The 17661-nt window shown below is 36.6% G+C and overlaps 1 protein-coding gene across 4 annotated transcripts in view; it reads right to left on the minus strand.

Moving 5' to 3' along the window:
• Positions 1–10337: 10337 nt before the first annotated feature.
• The window catches only part of LOC106883347 (cullin-2), a 145837-nt gene continuing 138513 nt past the window's right edge, over positions 10338–17661 (minus strand). For all 4 annotated transcript variants that reach the window (XM_052970572.2, XM_052970571.2, XM_052970574.2 and 1 more), the window contains 2 exons: positions 15398–15514; positions 10338–10800 (listed from right to left, as the gene is read on the minus strand). In XM_052970572.2, coding sequence (XP_052826532.1) covers positions 10669–10800; positions 15398–15514 — 249 coding nt within the window. In that variant the 3' untranslated portion in view covers positions 10338–10668. The remainder of the gene's footprint in view (positions 10801–15397; positions 15515–17661) is intronic.

Here is a 17661-nt window from a genome sequence, read left to right on the forward strand (position 1 = left end):
AATGTATGTATGCATGCATGCATGTATGTATGTGTGTGTATGCATATATTCATGTATGTGTGTATATTTGTATGTATTCTGCATATTCATGTGTGCATTTTGTGTGTTTGTATGTATGTGCATGTGTGTACCTCTGTCTCGCATTTGAGTGTGTCTGTGTGTATGGGTTTGTGTGAATGTATGTGTGTCTGTTATATATGGATGTGTGTTTCCATGCCTTTATGTGCATGCATGTGTAGAGTGTATGTATATGGGTCTGTCTTTTGTGTGTTTGTGTGTGTGTGTATGCTTGTCTGTCTGTATTACTTATGTACCTGTAGCGGAAGCTTCTCTCTCGGTTGTATATTTGTAAATGCGGACGTAGTGGGTAACATCTAGCCTTTGGTCAGCCTTGGACCCTGCTGTGTCCGTCACCCTGATTGGCTGTTATTTGCGTGGCATTTATTTTGTGCCAGGGTGCATACCAACCAATCGTGGCCTTCTAATAAGGTCACGTGAGAGAGTGTTTTCTGATGCTTCTGGAGCCCATTTTTTCCTATAAATAGCCTGCTTCATCCATGCCAGTTTGTCGCGGTTTCAGATCATCTAAGGTCTGGTCGTTTGACTACAGAGCTCCAGCCAGACAGTTTCCAACGATAACATCAACACCACTGTTCAACTGTTTACTACAAGCTTCATCGCCAATGTCAACTTGACTACTCAACATATACACCGCCAACAGCGCCCACACAGGTTCACTCATACTGTTGTGAAATATCTTCACCAAGGTTAACAGAACTCAACCTGTGAAGCCCCTGTATCATGTAACTAGCTCGGCATAGAAGCCTCAACTTCATGACATGTGACTTAGCTCAATTATATCTGAACTAGTAACCAGCAATCGTAAGCAATATTTGAAGCTCACTAATTCATAATCCACCTAAGGCTAGGGTTTAAAAAATATATACTTAGACCAAATTAAAGGACTAGTATTCTCAATTCAAACTTCAAACCTAAGGTTTGGATAAGATCAACCTTATAGCAGTTTTTATAGCCATATAAGGTTTCCAAATCTTCCTTTCACATTCTTTGCACTCAAAATCTATAGTAATTTAACAAAATGATGCTAGCTAAATCTACATACACTCAGTTCACTTCAGACCACATCAGTGTTGGGACTTCGAATAAAGTTGCATAGACTAATAAACCAGTTGAAAGTAACTGGATGCAAATACAATTGCTAGATGTCTATGCAGAAGAAACACGCGTTAAACACATTTAAATCAAATACGTTGTATAATTCATCATCACCATCATCGTTTAACGTCCGCTTTCCATGCTGGCATGGGTTGGACGATTTGACTGAGAACTGGCGAACCAGATGGCTGCACCAGGCTCCAATCTGATCTGGCAGAGTTTCTACAGCTGGATGCCCTTCCTAAGCCAGCCACTCCGAGAGTGTAGTGGGTGCTTTTATGTGCCACCAACACAAGGGCCAGTCAGGTGGTACTGGCAACAGCCACGCTCAAAATGATGTTTTTTATATGCCACCAGCACAGGAGTCAGTCCAGCGGCACTGGCAACGATCTCACTGGTAATGATCACGCTCAAATGGTGCTATTTATGTGCCACCAGCACTGAAGCTACACAGCTGCTCTGGCAATGATCACGGTCAGACAGTGCTGTTAGTGCTCCACTAGCACAGGTGCCAGTCATCAAATTTGGTTCAATTACAATTTCGATTTCACTTGCCCCAACAGGTCTTCGCAAGCAGAGTTTAGTGTCCAATGAAGGAAAAGTACGCATAAGTGGGCTGGCTATACCCCTGGCAAAGCCATGGATTATGGTCTCACTTGGCTTGCTGGGTCTTCTCACGCACAGCATATTTCCAAAGGTCTTGGTCACAAGTCATTGCCTCAATGAGGCCTAATGTTCAAAGGTCATGCTGGGTCTACCTCTTCCACAGGTTCCCTCAACGGCCAGGGTGTGGCACTTTTTCACACAGCTATCCTCATCCATTCTCACCACATGACCATACCAGCACAATTGTCTCTCTTGCACACCACAACTGATGCTTCTTAGGTCCAACCTTTCTCTCAAGGTACTTACATTCTGTCTAGTATGCACGCTGACATTACACATCCATCAGAGCATACTGACTTCATTCCTTGCAAGCTTACACATGTCCTCAGCAGTCACGGCCCATGTTTCACTGCCATGTAGCATGGCTGTTCATACACATTTGTCATACAGTCTGCCTTTTACACTGAGCGAGAGGCCCTTTGTCACCAGCAGTGGTAAGAGCTCTCTGAACTTTGCTCAGGCTATTCTTATTCTAGCAGCTATACTTTCAGAGCACCCTCCCCCGCTACTGACTTGGTCACCTAGGTAACGGAAGCTATTTACTACTTCTAGTTTTTCTCCCTGGAATGTGGCAGAAGTTGTTCTCTGCACATTTTCAGTGTTTATTGCTCCTGAGCATCTACCACATACAAAAACTATCTTCCTAGTTAGCCTTCCTTTGATATTGCTGCACCTCTCATGTATCCATAGCTTACATCTTATAGAGTTTCTACCTATGCCTTTTCTACAAATCAAGCAGGGCCATCTGCCTGAAGGGGTTTGTGGTTTGTCTACCTTCCTACTTATTAGGACTTTGGTTTTAGCTAGGTTGACTCTAAGGCCCTTCGATTCTAATCCTTGCTTCCACACCTGAAACTTCTCTAGTTCTGATAGTGACTCAGCAATTAGAGCAAGGTCATCCCGTCTTGAATTCCTCTGTTATTGCCTGGAGGACTATGATAAATAGGAGGGGGCTGAGGACTGAACTTTGGTGAACCCCTACCTCTACTCGGAATTCTTCACTGTACTTGTTGCCAACCCTCACCTTACTGACAGCATCTCTGTACATGGCTCGCACAGCTCTCACTAACCATTCTTCTATCCCAAGTTTCCTCATTGACCACCAGATGAGAGATCGGGGGGACCCTGTCAAAGGCTTTCTCCATATCAACGAAAGCCAGATATAGAGGTTTATCCTTGGCTAGATATTTCTGCAACTGTCTTACCAGAAATATAGCATCAGTGGTGCTTTTCCCTGGCACAAATCCAAACTGCATCTCATCGAGACTGACTCTCTCCCTAATTAGTTGGGCTATGACCCTCCAGGTGACCTTCATTACCTGATCCAACAACTTGATACCTCTAATTATTTGTATCTAAAACGTCACCTTTACCTTTGTAGCAGTTGACTATGGTGTTGCTACACCAGTCATTGGGTATGACTCCTTCCTGTATCATCTGGTTAACTATACAGGTGACTAGGCTATAGCCGACACCGCCAGATATTTTGAGCATCTCTGCAGTGATTCCTCTTGGGCTGAGGGCTTTCCCTGTCTTCATATCCTTAATTGCTTTATCTACCAAGGTACTGTCAATTCAGGTAGCTGGTCCTTCTGTTGGGTTGACATTCGGCAGACTCTCTTTCTCCCATTCATTCTCTTTATTGAGCAATCTTTCATAATGGCATCTCCAAACCTCTCTTTTTGCAGCCACGTTTAGTGCAAGTGAACCATCATCCATGAGAACACATTTCTCTCCCACGACAACACGATTCTCTCTCACACACTGTCTTGCAACACGAAACACCTCAAGACTTTGATCCTCACGCCACAGAACATTGGCAAATTTTTTCTTGCTTTCCCTTTGGCTAAATAAACCTGTCTCCTAGCTTCCCTTCTGGCAGTCTGATACAATTCCTTGCTACCACCGTTCTTCCAAGCCTGTTTCTTTTCTCTAGTAGCCCTGTCCACCACATTGTTACACCACCATGTTATTTTGGGTCGAAAGGGGACTTTGCACCATCCACAGATCTGGTTCATGGCCCTCAGCAGGTTGTCCTGTAGAAACGTCCAGTTGTCTTCTACATCGTGTGAAGCTAAATCCCCTTCTATTTCGTCAAAGGCGTTGAATAATATGTCTCTAAATCTCTGTCCATTTGCAGGATCTTTAAGCTGCCAGACCCTTCTCTTTAATGCTGGTCGTCTTCTAGGCAACCACTTAGCCCTGATCCTGAAGTCCCTAACTACTAGTCTATGTTGTGGGGTACATTCTTTGCCTGGGATGGTTTGGCATTTATAAGCAGCCATCTTTCCCTTTTCCTGGTGAGGATGTAGTCAATTTGGCTAGTGTGTCCGCCAGAACAGTAGGTGACTGGCAGGTTTCCTGAAGTTCGTATTGCAAACCATAAGGTCATTTGCATCACAGAACTCCAGCAGCCTGGTTCCTTCCTCATTGCGGGAACCAAAACCATAGCCTCCATGTACACCATGGAAGCCCCCTGTATGTTGTCCAACATGTCCATTGAAGTCATCAGCCACAAAGAGAAGGTCCCTGTCATTCGTCAACGAGGTAGAAATTTTTAAAATACACAGATTCATTGTATCAGGTCATTAAGAATGAAATGTCCGATTCTTTTATGCACCAAGTTTGACAGTCATTAACTCTAACATTTTATCCTGACAATTCTTTGTTTTACAACATTGAAGAGTTACATCATCACTTTTCAGAATGCAATTCATGGTGTCTGATTATATTGTGAATTTTCTCTTGTAAATCAATTTTTGTGAACTCATGGACTGATAAAAAAATTTGTACTGTTTGTGAATAGGAGTTCCATCATAGAACCAATACATCCCAGACAGCTCAAAACATTAATGGGGTGTTTGGTGAAGATGTGGCAAACGAGTGCGGATGAGCTGGAATTAGTGGAAGCGGATATTTCTCAAACTATGCAGGAGTTAGCAGCAAGGTTTGGTGTTTCGATTCTAACTGTATTGGACCATCTGAAACAAATTGGCATGGTAAAGAAGCTGGAAAAGTGGGTACCACACAAACTGAATGAGCATCAAATGACACGTCATCTTGAAACTTGCTGTTCTTTGCTGTCATGGCACAAAAGTGAACCAGTTTTGCATCATATTGTTACGTGATGAGAAATGGATTATTTTCAACAACACAGTGGCTGGATAGAGACGAAGTGCCAAAACAAAATCCAAAAAAGAATATTCACCAAAAAAGGCTAATGGTGTCTGTTTGGTGGACCAGCGCTAGTGTCATCTACTACAGCTTCATGAGACCTGGTAAGTCAATTACAATGGATGGATACATCGACCAACTGGATGAAATGATGAGTGAACTTAGAATTAAACAACTGAGATTGGTCAATAGAGACAGGACAATTATCTTTAAAGACAATGCTCGACCACATGTTGCAGAAAGAACACTACTCAAGTTACAGAAACTAAACTTGGAAGTATTCTGTCCACTATATTCACCGGACTTTGCATCAACTATCACGTTTTCCAGGCATTAGACAACTTTTTGCAAGGAAAAAAATTCAAATCTGAAGATGCAAAAACAGCCTTTCGTGATTTCTTCACCTCTTGCTCTCCAGAATTCTTCACTGCCGGCATAAATAAGCTACCAATAAAATGGCAAAATTCTATTGATAATTTAGGTGCATACTTTGATTAACTGCATTGCTTTTTGCTGAGATAAAGTAAAATAAACTTTCAGTTCAAAATTGGACACTTCATCGTTATCTGATAATTGTTTTGGATATACACCTGGTAAAATATTTATAATCTAGTGAAGCAAATCCAAGATTTACCCATTGGATGAAATATATTGGGATTGCTTGACTTAAGCAATTCTAGGTGCTCCTTATAGTTCAATGTGGTTAGCCATAACCTGGATTATAACTGAGTGCTCATACAGTACCCACCTGAATATTTTATCCCTTTCAATTCATTTTATGTGTGAGTGTGTATATATATATGTATATTGGTTTGCTGTGCTCAAGAGACCTGTCCATCACAGCAAAAATGATGTCTTATAACCACTAATATGCTTGTATATCCAGGGCTATGACCCTCTTCTCTCTCTAACATATCAAGCATTTCCCCCAATTCTCATTCCCTAATAATTATCACTCCCCCATCTATGGTACTCCTAGCTGCAGTAACCACCTAAGAGTAGAATTGGCACATGCTACATTCTCTCACTTCCATCCACCTCCCTCTCTCCATGGAACCACTTCCATTCCTCATTATCATTCCTGCCTACATTATATCTACCAATATTCTCCTTTCAACCAATGCTTTCTTCCCTCTTCTATACTCCATTCTGAATTCTTCTTTCTTATCTGCTACTATTCTCAATGTCCTCTCATATCTGTCATCATGTCTCGCTTACTATAGCTCCTTGTTCACCACTCCTACACCTTGCACATCATTTCTGATCTATTCTCCTTCCTGAACCATTCCTATCTTTATTTCTCCCTACCCCCTCTCTATGCTGGTATTTCCCTTCAACATAGTTCATCACTCATTACATTCACCCCTTCTTAAACAATTTGTTTCTCCCCTCACACACTCTTATGAAAGCATCTGCTCTATCATTTCCTCTCATGACCCACTGTCCATATCCTCTCTCATGTTTCCTTTTTGTACTTTGAGAGTTTGCTCTAGCACCCCATCACCACCTTACTTTTATCTCCTTCAGCTATGCATCTCCTCTATAACAAGACACCTGTGCTTGTCTCTGTCAATCAACATCTGACATAAAGCCATCCACCTACCCTTTTCAAAAACTCCCCTCTTAGAAGTGGGAGCATTTTCCATTACATTTTTCTCTTTTAAGTTACACAGCAACATCACAAGTGCCAATAGACTTTGTAACACCCAGTACACTTTAAGTGGTTGGTGTTAGAAAATGCATCCTGTAGAAACCAAGTAAAAGATGACATTGGAACTCAGTCAGATCCCATCAAACCATCCAATCCATGCTAGCTGGGAAAGCAAACATTAAATGATGATAATATATACTAAGTGAAGTAATGTTCATTCAGGATGTCACTAATTTTATGGAACTCAGTAATGATTGAGCCGTTTCTTTAAAATGGAGATAAGATGACTAGCTTTTCACCATTGCTTTCAATTGAATAAGAAAATAAAAAGGTGTGGAAGGGGCATATTGCTAACAAAGACAGAAATTGAAGCTATTCTTGAAAGAGAGGGAGAAGAGGGAGCAAGCAGTGGTTATTCTGACTTTTCTTTGCAATTATAAAAAAAGTATTTGAGCACTCAGAGATACGAAATTAAAATACAGTTAAAAAAAACCATTAAAATAATTGTCAGAAATCAAAAACCTTAAACTTAAAGTTTCAATCATTCCCTCAAATAAACTAATAAATGAAATTAGTATTTTGGAAAAAGATTTTAGTACTGTAAAAATCAAATACTATGTAGAGAGCTGCTATTGGATGGTGAATGTGAACAGAAAGAAAATGTTGAGTCACAGCCGGGTAGATTGATGGAGTATCAAACAACTGAAGGCTTGATTCTTATTTCATCTTTGGCACCGTATAAAATCCATTACCTAATTAACTCTCATTGACATAGTTAGTCTATTTAGCTTTAAGTACATTGATTAAAAGGTTCATTTCTGTAAGGAGCAGCAGTTATGCCTCTGCTGGGGTTTCCAGACAGTTAACTTTATATTCTGTTTAATTTTATTGATCCATTCTTTGATCATTTTTAGTTGCTCTATGCCTAAAAATATGCATATTGTTTCAATGGGGTTAAAACTAAGAGCTTTTATATCTACTGCTGATTTTAAAGTTCTTGACCGCTAAGTAACAAACCATAAAACTAATTTCAAAATACTTAAACTCATTCTTAATAATGGTAGCTTTTTGTGCTAAACTAGTCATAATTCATTTCAAGAATTTAAACAAGTAATAATTAATGTTTCATAAGTCTCTTGAACTCAGTAATTCAAGTTTGCTAAGAAGCCACTCCAGTTGTTAATCCTTAATCTCCATCTAAGCCAATTTTATCATTAGGTATATTTCTGATTAGGAGGTGTATCAAAAAGCTGTTATGCAAGTCTGTTCCATGGTAAACTCATCTCCCAACACATTCCCCACAGGTTTCACTTGACCACAAGGTATTTCATGACACAAGAGATCACAATTATTTAAGTAATAAGAAAATTTAAGAAATTGTTGAAAAATGTTCCTTGTTTTGTTTATTTTCATGACAATGTTTCAGTACACACATTTAATCTTCATTGAAAATTGAATAAATGATTATCTTCTTAATAGCCCAGATCTAACTCCAAGTCAAACATTAACATTGAGAGACCGAGAGCTTTTCCAATTTTTATAAGGAAGGGAAGTAACAGTAGTGATTTAACATTTTACATATTAATTTTTTTTGATCAGACAGAAGACCAAAAATTTCATTTAATCATCTCCAGTATATCACTGTTACTTTTGTTCAGAGATTAAGTAAATGCAAGGCATTTAGTCTGATATATATATATATATATATATATATATATATATATATATATATATATATATATATATATATATATATATATATATATATATAGAGAGAGAGAGAGAGAGAGAGAGAGAATGAGTTGTGATACAATAAAATTTAACTTATTGAAATGAAGTGAAGATAGCTCCTTAAGAGTGGCAGATCAAAGTCTGTTGATGTAACCAGCTAATCAACTACATTACCAGTGTAGCAAGAACATTTATAGCAAAAAGTTTTCAGAAAGCCCATTAGTAAAATAACACAATTTGAATGTTTACAGCCTTTAAATGATATTTTCCAATCATAGATAGCCTACTAATAGGTTTGAGCTTTATTCTTTTTTTTACCATTCTATGAACAGCTATACTTACCAGAGTACATTTGTACCAAACATCCAATTTCATTAACAAATGCCTTTTTTTGCAAGAAAACTGTTACACTTTTCATAAAATCATTGAGATTCTATGAGTGTAATCTTCTACGGGATTGTAAATCTTATTCAGGCAATCAAAACTTGTGAGAGTCACATAAAAGAAAAACAAGCCACCCAACACACTTGTCAATATTTCTTCTCTGTTGAAGGGATCTACCAAAAAACATTAGAATTCACATCTCACAGCACAAAAACTAACTGGACTTTGTGAACTTTATTGACATCAATCCCTACTTAGCAGAATAAATACACAGTTTATATGAAAAATAAAATGAACACACAATTATTAGACCTTCAAGCTACCTTAAAGGATAAAATATATTAATCAGCACTTCAAATTTCTAAAGGAAGGAATTATATAAAAGCAAATTAAAACCAGTTTATAAGCATGAAAACTCATGAATTGCATAATAGTAACAATAAAGGACATAGGAGGAAATATCTGGAAAATAATATACAAAATGGTATAAGAATAAATGCTGTCACTAACCACAGGAATTTAAAAAAACATACTTAGCTCCAGGTTATCTGGCATTAAGCTGAATAATACGGATTAAATAAAACTAATAAAGAAATATTTTGATAGTGAGATTAAGGTTGCAGCTTGAGTTAATTGGCACATTTGGATTTTGTTCAGTATGAAGTATTAAAGAAGCACCAATCCAAACATGGAAGCTATATACCAACAACAGCAACTCAGTTTGAAATCTATAAAGAACAAGAAGCCAACATTTTGGAACAATCTTTAAAAGGAATTATATTACATGTAGTCAAATTAAGTTTGATTGGTATAGAAAGTAACAAGAGATACAAAAATCAAATAGGAAAGACATTATGTTAAATAAGGAATAATTTTCTTGTTTTATACCTTTTTATCACAGTATATTCTGAAATCTTTGAGTCTGGAGAGTTAGATTTATGTTGTTTGGTAAATCTTGCTTCACCATGAGAGACAACTTTAACTAAAGAGAACCTCGATTTCCTAATTAGTAAATTCATACTACTTAAAATGTAGCAAAAACTTCATTTCAAAACACTGAGTAACTCTCATTGTTATTAATGTTAAAAGTTAAATTTACAAAGAAAATAGAACAGTCGCTTCTTATTGGTTGCCAGGTCAAAAGAAAATTTTTAAATAGATAGAGATACCTTACAAAAGTTTGTTCAATGGATATATATTTTAGACAAATATAGAGCTGTGTCTAACTGAAATTTTGTCTTTTTCATTCCTTAAAAGTATTTATATTTTAAATATACTCACAATTCCCTTTATTTATTCAAAGATAAACAATATTAAATGGCCAAAATCGTAGGACCTTTTTTTGTTACTGTGTTATTCTGGAACGATTTCTGCTAAGTATTATTGAATATATGTGTGTGTGAGAGAGAGAGAGAGAGAGAGAGAGAGAGGATATACATTAAGACAAAATTTTTGAACAAACTTTAAAAGGATTTGGGTTACATGTAGACAAAATAAGGTTCATAACCACAGAAAGTAACAAGAGACACAAGAAACAAATAGGAAAGACTACAAATTAAATGAGAAATTATTTTCTTTGTTTTTATTGCAGATCTATCCCTTTTTTCTCCTTTTTATCACACTGCATTCCCAAATCTTCAAGTCACTTGATAAGCTAGGAATACAATATATATATATATATATATATATATATATATATATATATATATATATTGTTAGAAGAGCAAGGCTTATGTTTGGTAAATCTTGCTTCACCATGAAAGACAACCTTAGTTAAAGAGACCCTGTTCCCAAATGAACAACAAGGTTAAGTCACAGAAACTTTTAATGTTGGCAGCTGGTTGTAGTCATACTAACAGGAGTTGTGTTCTATGGTAACATTGTTATCATGCAACGTAGACATATTCATCTGCTTGGTTTGGAGATCGTTCCAGATACTGTCTATCAATTAATGTTTCTACACATTTCTTGATGAGACTAACACTAGGTGTGAATCGAGATTTGGACTGCTTGATTACCTGAAAGGTATAAAAGAGAAATAAATAAATAAATAAAACTATATTAAGAAATGTTATAAGGGTTTCATAATCTACTAGGTCATAACAGCAATTCAACCTGGCAGAACCCACCCTTTTCCAAATAGGACTCACTAGATGCTTTAAAGTCAGTAAATTTGTCATTTATAAAATATTCCAACTAATTAACTTTTCAAACCCTATAACATATTTCCTCTTGATCCCATAGGCCAAAATGTCAGGATATGCTACCCACCACATATATCAGAAGCACAAGCCACTTGAGGGTTTAGTATGTAAGTCATGGACAAATATATAATCAGCATTTTTATGTCAGTTTTTCCATACTGACATCAGTCAGACAGGCCTATTGTACAGTGCATAACCATTCATTTTGGTCATTAAACATCTCTTCTATGTCTTATTTTTCCAAAGATACTCTCTATGTACATGGTATTTTTTTCACCAGCTTTCAACATTCATTGACACCACATCCATTTTTGAATTATTTATAGACCACCTGAAGTTTCTTCAGATCATACAGTTTACTTTGGATAAAATAATTATTCAATCAGTATTTTAAGTATAATGATCCAGTCTTCATTGCGATCCTTAGGGGTTTTAATCAAATATGTTGTTACATTTTTTTTTTTTGTATGACAAATTTTAGAAAAAGAACTATTATTTTGTATTTGTTGGTCAGAAAACCTTCAACAGGATTCTATGCTCCATAATGTGGTGGCATTGATAAACTAAGTAAGATGAATAGCATAAGTCATTCAAGTTATGCATGAGAATGAAGTAAGCAAAGTTAAGATCAGAAGTCAATTCAGTGAGAAATTTAGAGTACATATAGTTATTCACCAGAGATCTTTCTTTAGCTCTCTACCATACATTACAATTGTTGAAGCAATATTAGAATTCAGGACTAGATGACCCTGCATTGACTATCAATGGCAGTAAATACGCTTGTGGTGAAACCTCTCTCTCGGGCATTCAATCATGAATGATAACGAAGCGGCTAACATCTAGCCTTCGGCTGCCTTGGACCCTTGTGTCCATCACCCTGATTGGTTCTCATTTGTGCGGCAATTGTCCCCAGTTCTGCTTCGCGCCAGGGTGCATTCTGTCCAGTCGTGGCCTTATAATAAGGTCATGTGAGAGAGAGTTTTTCTGGGTTTCCAGTGAGCCGTATTTCATCTATAAATAAGCCTGTTTGAACGCGCTAGTCGTCTTCGATTTCAGACCTCTCACAGGTCTGGTCGCTGACCACACACACATACAGAACACAGCTACAGCCAGTTTCCAGTGACGATGTCTTCACCACCAATGTACTGTCTACCAATGTCGTTGCCAGCAACCCCACCACCAGAGTACACACCAACAACAACAAACACGGTTTCATCTTTACACTGTATGAGTGGATTATTTCCACCATGAGTTGACAGTCAGAACCAAACTGCTAGAATACACTATACCAGGTAACCAATCGCAGCATCGACGCTCAACACACACAACATGTGATACAACAGCTCTGCTCTCTTGGCCACAACTTCCTGCGTATGAACATTCTATATCTAGTGTAACTCTTATACGAACTGGTTTTCTCTATCTCTGTGTTTAGGACTTTTATAGTCTATGTTACAGACACTCTTTCTATATTCTGTGTTCCTCTCACTCACACACACACATATTGTACACACACTCATGCTTATACGACAGTCCGTCATTTCATATTGTTGTATACATACTCTTGTACACGAAGGCCTGACTTATCTACTGTGTTATTTATATATGCCGCATGCACGCACACAGACACTACAGTTTCACTATGTTAATAAACTTACTCTCTTTATACATCTAACGATTGTGTTTGTCACTCTCTGATTCCTTCTGGCATTTGGCTCGTATCTCTCACGACGAGCCTTCTATGTAATATATTATGTTTTTGTGTTTGACCGTGCGACGCGTTTAAAGGAGTCATCTTCCTCTACGTTGCCATTCTCCTTTGGTTCGCACGGTCGTTCTATTACATGCTTCATCTCTAATTTAAGATAGTTAGGTAGGTGACTAATATCATCTTCCCTATATAATTAAGATTCATAACCTTGTGCAAGAGAAGAACTCCACTTACAACACCTGTACAACCTCACCAACAGTCAACAACAGAGAAGCATCAATGATAAGACATTCACTGAGAAAACAAAAATGTGTTTGTGCAACACAAATTGCAATCTTGCTCATTATCCACAATGCAGCTGGACCTTCTGCTCCATTGCCATGAGGATTTGTAACTTTGCAGATTCCTCTTATCTACCATTCTTCAAGCAAGTTGGCTACATAAACAGTTATTTGGACAGATAATGCCACCACTTTTGATGCATGTTTTGCTTTTGTCTCCATACTGTACACAACAAATCTCTTCCTGCAATTCTACCTGCTGACTATCATGTACAAATAGTCATTAAGTGAGAAAGCATTATGGTCAGTCCAAACCAACACTGTGGCAGCTCATGACAGTATTCCTTCCATCATCTCAGTGTGTTCCAGGATAAGCCCATATTCTCTCCAAATTCTTCAATTTTTCACTTTTCAACTTGTATACGTACACATAGATGTCTCTTATCCCATCAAATGCTAGTCTCTCAGGCCCAGCCATCTACCTAATTATAGCCCTCACTAGCAATATTTCAAAGGTGACTGAAACAGTCATAAACAACCAAAATTACCAACTGAGCCAATGAGGGATGTTTCATCTACTAGATCATAGCAGCTAAAACTCATTCAAAGCACATCCACTATCTTGTACAAGAACACATTGAACAGTGTAGTTATAAATATGCTAAAAAAAGGTAGTCACAGTTGGAATGCATCTGGTCATCTTCTTCATCACCTTGTGTGCTGAGTTTTCTTTCCTTTAAAATAACCATCAGTAAAATATCTATGGAAACAGACTAACCACAGATCTGCTTTCCTATGTAACACAACCTTAGTGTTAAACTTGAAAAATACCATGTAAGTTATGCTGTTGTCCTTAACCATGAATGGTTTAAACCCTAAATTAGCTCTCTGTGATCTCTATCTGTCACTTATTTTATAGATGGAAGATTTCTGTTTGATATCATCATCATCATATCACAGCATGCATCAAAAAAGTTCTTTTACCTCATTTTCTATGAACTCTGTTGTATCTCAAGGTTTCTCACATTAACTGTCGTGGAAATAAATTACCATCTTGTTGTTATTTATATGCACATACTTATATGCCAGTAACAACACTTTGTGTTCTTCAGTATCTTCCACACAGGGCAACATTCACATGCAAGAGAGACACCTCACTCCTGACAATATTACTTCCTTCAACAACACAAATCACTACCATTCCATATGCCAAGAAATCATTCTTGCAAAACTATATACTCCCTGTTCATGAACAAAATACTGCTAATACCTCAAACTTGTTCTGTAATGTCTTAAACTTTCATAGCAATTACATATGTATAATATTGCAAAACCATGTACAAAACACTTGGTCCTCTCCAGGACCAGAAAATACTTCAATCCTGATCAATTGGTGATTTTGTCCATACTAACATCCAATACTGCATCCCCAACAAAACTATAATCTGGAAAATTTGTCTAACTTACTCAACACAGCACTAGTAAACAGATTTACTGTTTTCCCTTTGTTCAGCAACAGCTCCTATAATGAATCTGCTTCTCTGAACTAGCAAGTCATATATTATTGTAGAGTAATTCAATCACTATATATATATATCAAGAGAAATGATTTGTACCTCCTCACTACATCAATTTCACCAATATTAGGGGGCCTGCAAAGTTAATGAGCATTGCTTCTTCTTTTTTTTGACCAGCTGATTTTAAAAAAATTATGATAAAGTAAACAAGGAAAAACCAGTTCTTAGTAGAAATAGAAAGCATAAAACCCTAGTGTCATTTGAGATTTGGCCTCACCTCATATGTAGAGTGGATAAAATGACAAAGGGTCACAAGCAATAGTGAGCTGGATGGCATACCCATCAAAACTCATATCAGTATGAAAAATGATTAATATTTCCTTCAATAAAGTGGAATGGAAGTAACAGCAATGATGAAGATAAAGTCTGTTAAAAGTGATTTAAATACTGATAGAGTATTTATTAGGTACAAGCCCTCAAAGCAGGTGACTTAGGATCTTGTACATGATCAGCAATCAACCAAAGATAATGTATTCTTTAACCCTGATTAATATCTTATTAGGTTAGGTTAAGGAGAGAGTGAGGTGTAGTGTTTTTTTTTTTAGATGGAAGCTGTTACTAAAAGTTCAAGGACATTACTTTTTATTTTTCAATAAACATCTTTTAAAGGGTTCTCACAATTTATTTAACTTTTACTGAATGTGAGAAGACAAGGAAAAGTTGGTGTATTATGAAGGGTAAAATCTAGAATTCAAGCAAATTGGTGTATAAATTGTTTGACATATTAGCTGAAATATATAGGCAAAAATAGGATTTCAAAGTCTTATATATGTTGGGAATAAAAGACTATGTCATCGTAGATCTTTTGTTCATCACATATAAATATTATGTTTGATACTTACCTCATCAATTAGTAGGTTATGCCTGCTGACTTTCCTTGCTTTCATTATACGTACAATTGCCGCTTGTAAATACATCTTCCTGTCATTGTCGACTGATGTGTGAGTATGAGCAACTTCCTGCAATGAAAAATGAGAATCTTGAGTAATCTGGAGATTATTAACCTCATCTTCCAGGTTTCTTTATCTTACATTATATTTTTATTACCATACTACTAGTGATTACACTGTGTAACATGATTTTTGTCCTAGGGTTGCTTACCCCTAGAAAGTATGAAAAATGGCTAATATTTCCTTCAAACTTTGCTTTTCTTACATTTATTCAAACTCCAAAGAATCCCTCTCAACACAGAGAAGCACATACTGCCAGCCACTAAGGGACATGCTCAAGTGGTGAAGGTCAAGCAACTGACTAGCAAAAATGTGGTTCTGAGCAAGATATTTGCAATAACAATATTTTTGTTTCAGCAACTCAGTGCTGAATCTGTCTGACATGTAATGAAAAATAGGTCAGTTTCAAAACATTGATGTCCAGGTCACAAAGGCAAAGTTTGAAGAGAATAGTAGTAATTTCTTTTGATTTCTAAATAGAAGCAAATAGAAAATAACACCTGCTGACCAAAGACAAAATAAATCTGTTACACGGTGTTATGAAACTGTGTTGAAGATAAAGGTGTTTAGCTTCAATTTAACCAAGAGATATGTATATCTTCAGATGACCAAAGAATGAATTGATTGTAACATAGAGAACAAAAAAACAATAAAATTAAGTTCAAAAGTTTGAAACTAACACATCTCAATATATTAACATTAACTCATTTCAAAATTTGAGATACTTATGCATATTGTATGCATGACATGATTGTCATTAAAAATACTGATACCAACAAAAGGTTACAATTATACACACAATTGCAAAACATCTTAATTATATATATCAGGTCATCCCATAAGTTCTGTCCGAATTTTGAATAAAGAAAACAAGTAATCGAAATTTAATCATCAATGTAGTTTCCCTGATTATTTATGACTTCCTTCCATCTATTTACATGCAATTTAATCCCATCAATGTAAAACTCTTGGTTTCAAAGCGAAGAACTCTGAAATGTCAGTTTCAACCTCCTCATGGCTTGTGAAAGTTATGTCCCCCAAATGATTCTATAAACCATGAAACAAATGGTAGTCTGAAGAAGCAAGGTGGGGAGAATAAGGTGGATGGGGAATTTTTTCCTAACCAAGCTCTTCGATCATCTGTGATGTGATCTTTGCAGTGTAGGGTCGCACATTGTCCTGATAAAACATCACTCCTTTTCAATTCACTAAAGGGGGTCTTTTTTTCTTCAAAGTTTGGTTCAAACACTCTAATTGCTGACAGTAGACTTGAGCATTGATTGTTGCATTAGGTGGTAACAATTCAAAGTGAATTACTCCTTTGCAATCCCACCAGATAGAGAGAAGAACCTTTTTTCCATGAAGTTCCCTTCTTGTTTGTGGTTGAGCCTTTTCCCTTTTCCCAAGTCACTGTTTATGATGTTTAACATTTCAATAGAAGATCCATTTTTCGTCACCAGTTACAAGTCTATCCAAAAAGGGTGAAATGAGTTTGCGAGAATGGAGAGAAGAGCAGATGTCAACTCGGGATTTGCGGTTGCTTTTAGAAAATTCATCAGGCACCCATTTTCCAAGTTTAGGAATCTTTGCAAGTTGTTGAAGATGACGATGAACAATTGTATGGTTTGAACTAAGCTTTATTGCTAATTCTTCACCTGATAATGTAGGATTTTCTTCAAGTAATGCCTCAAGGAGCTTATCATCAAACTCAACTGGACATCCTGTTCAATCTTCATCTTCAAGGCTGAAATTTCCACTTCTGAATTTTGCAAACCATTTTCTGCAAGTTCTTTCATTCAAGCATTCTTTCCCACTTGAGTGTATGTTTCAAGTCATTTCGGCTGCAGAGTTTCCTTTTTTTGTACTTATAAAGCATTATGTGCCTTAAATGCTCTTTGGATACGTCCATGTTAGAAAGGGTTTTAATCAAAGAAATTTTAATTCTATTATTCTGTAAAATAATATTTAATTAGTTTAAATGTACACAAATGCATAAAAATAATTTTAAATTCCATTAGACATTCTAAAATACTATTAAATTTCATTCAATTTAAAAAAAAGGTGTATATGTATGTAGTATGGAGACAGATATGCGAATCATTGACGATTTTTTTTCCTGTCTTCCTTTTCTATTGGACTATCCTCTGATTTTGAAG

This window comes from Octopus bimaculoides, chromosome 9, assembly GCF_046866305.1.
Source record: "Octopus bimaculoides isolate indiv1 chromosome 9, ASM4686630v1, whole genome shotgun sequence".
Taxonomy (NCBI): domain Eukaryota; kingdom Metazoa; phylum Mollusca; class Cephalopoda; order Octopoda; family Octopodidae; genus Octopus; species Octopus bimaculoides.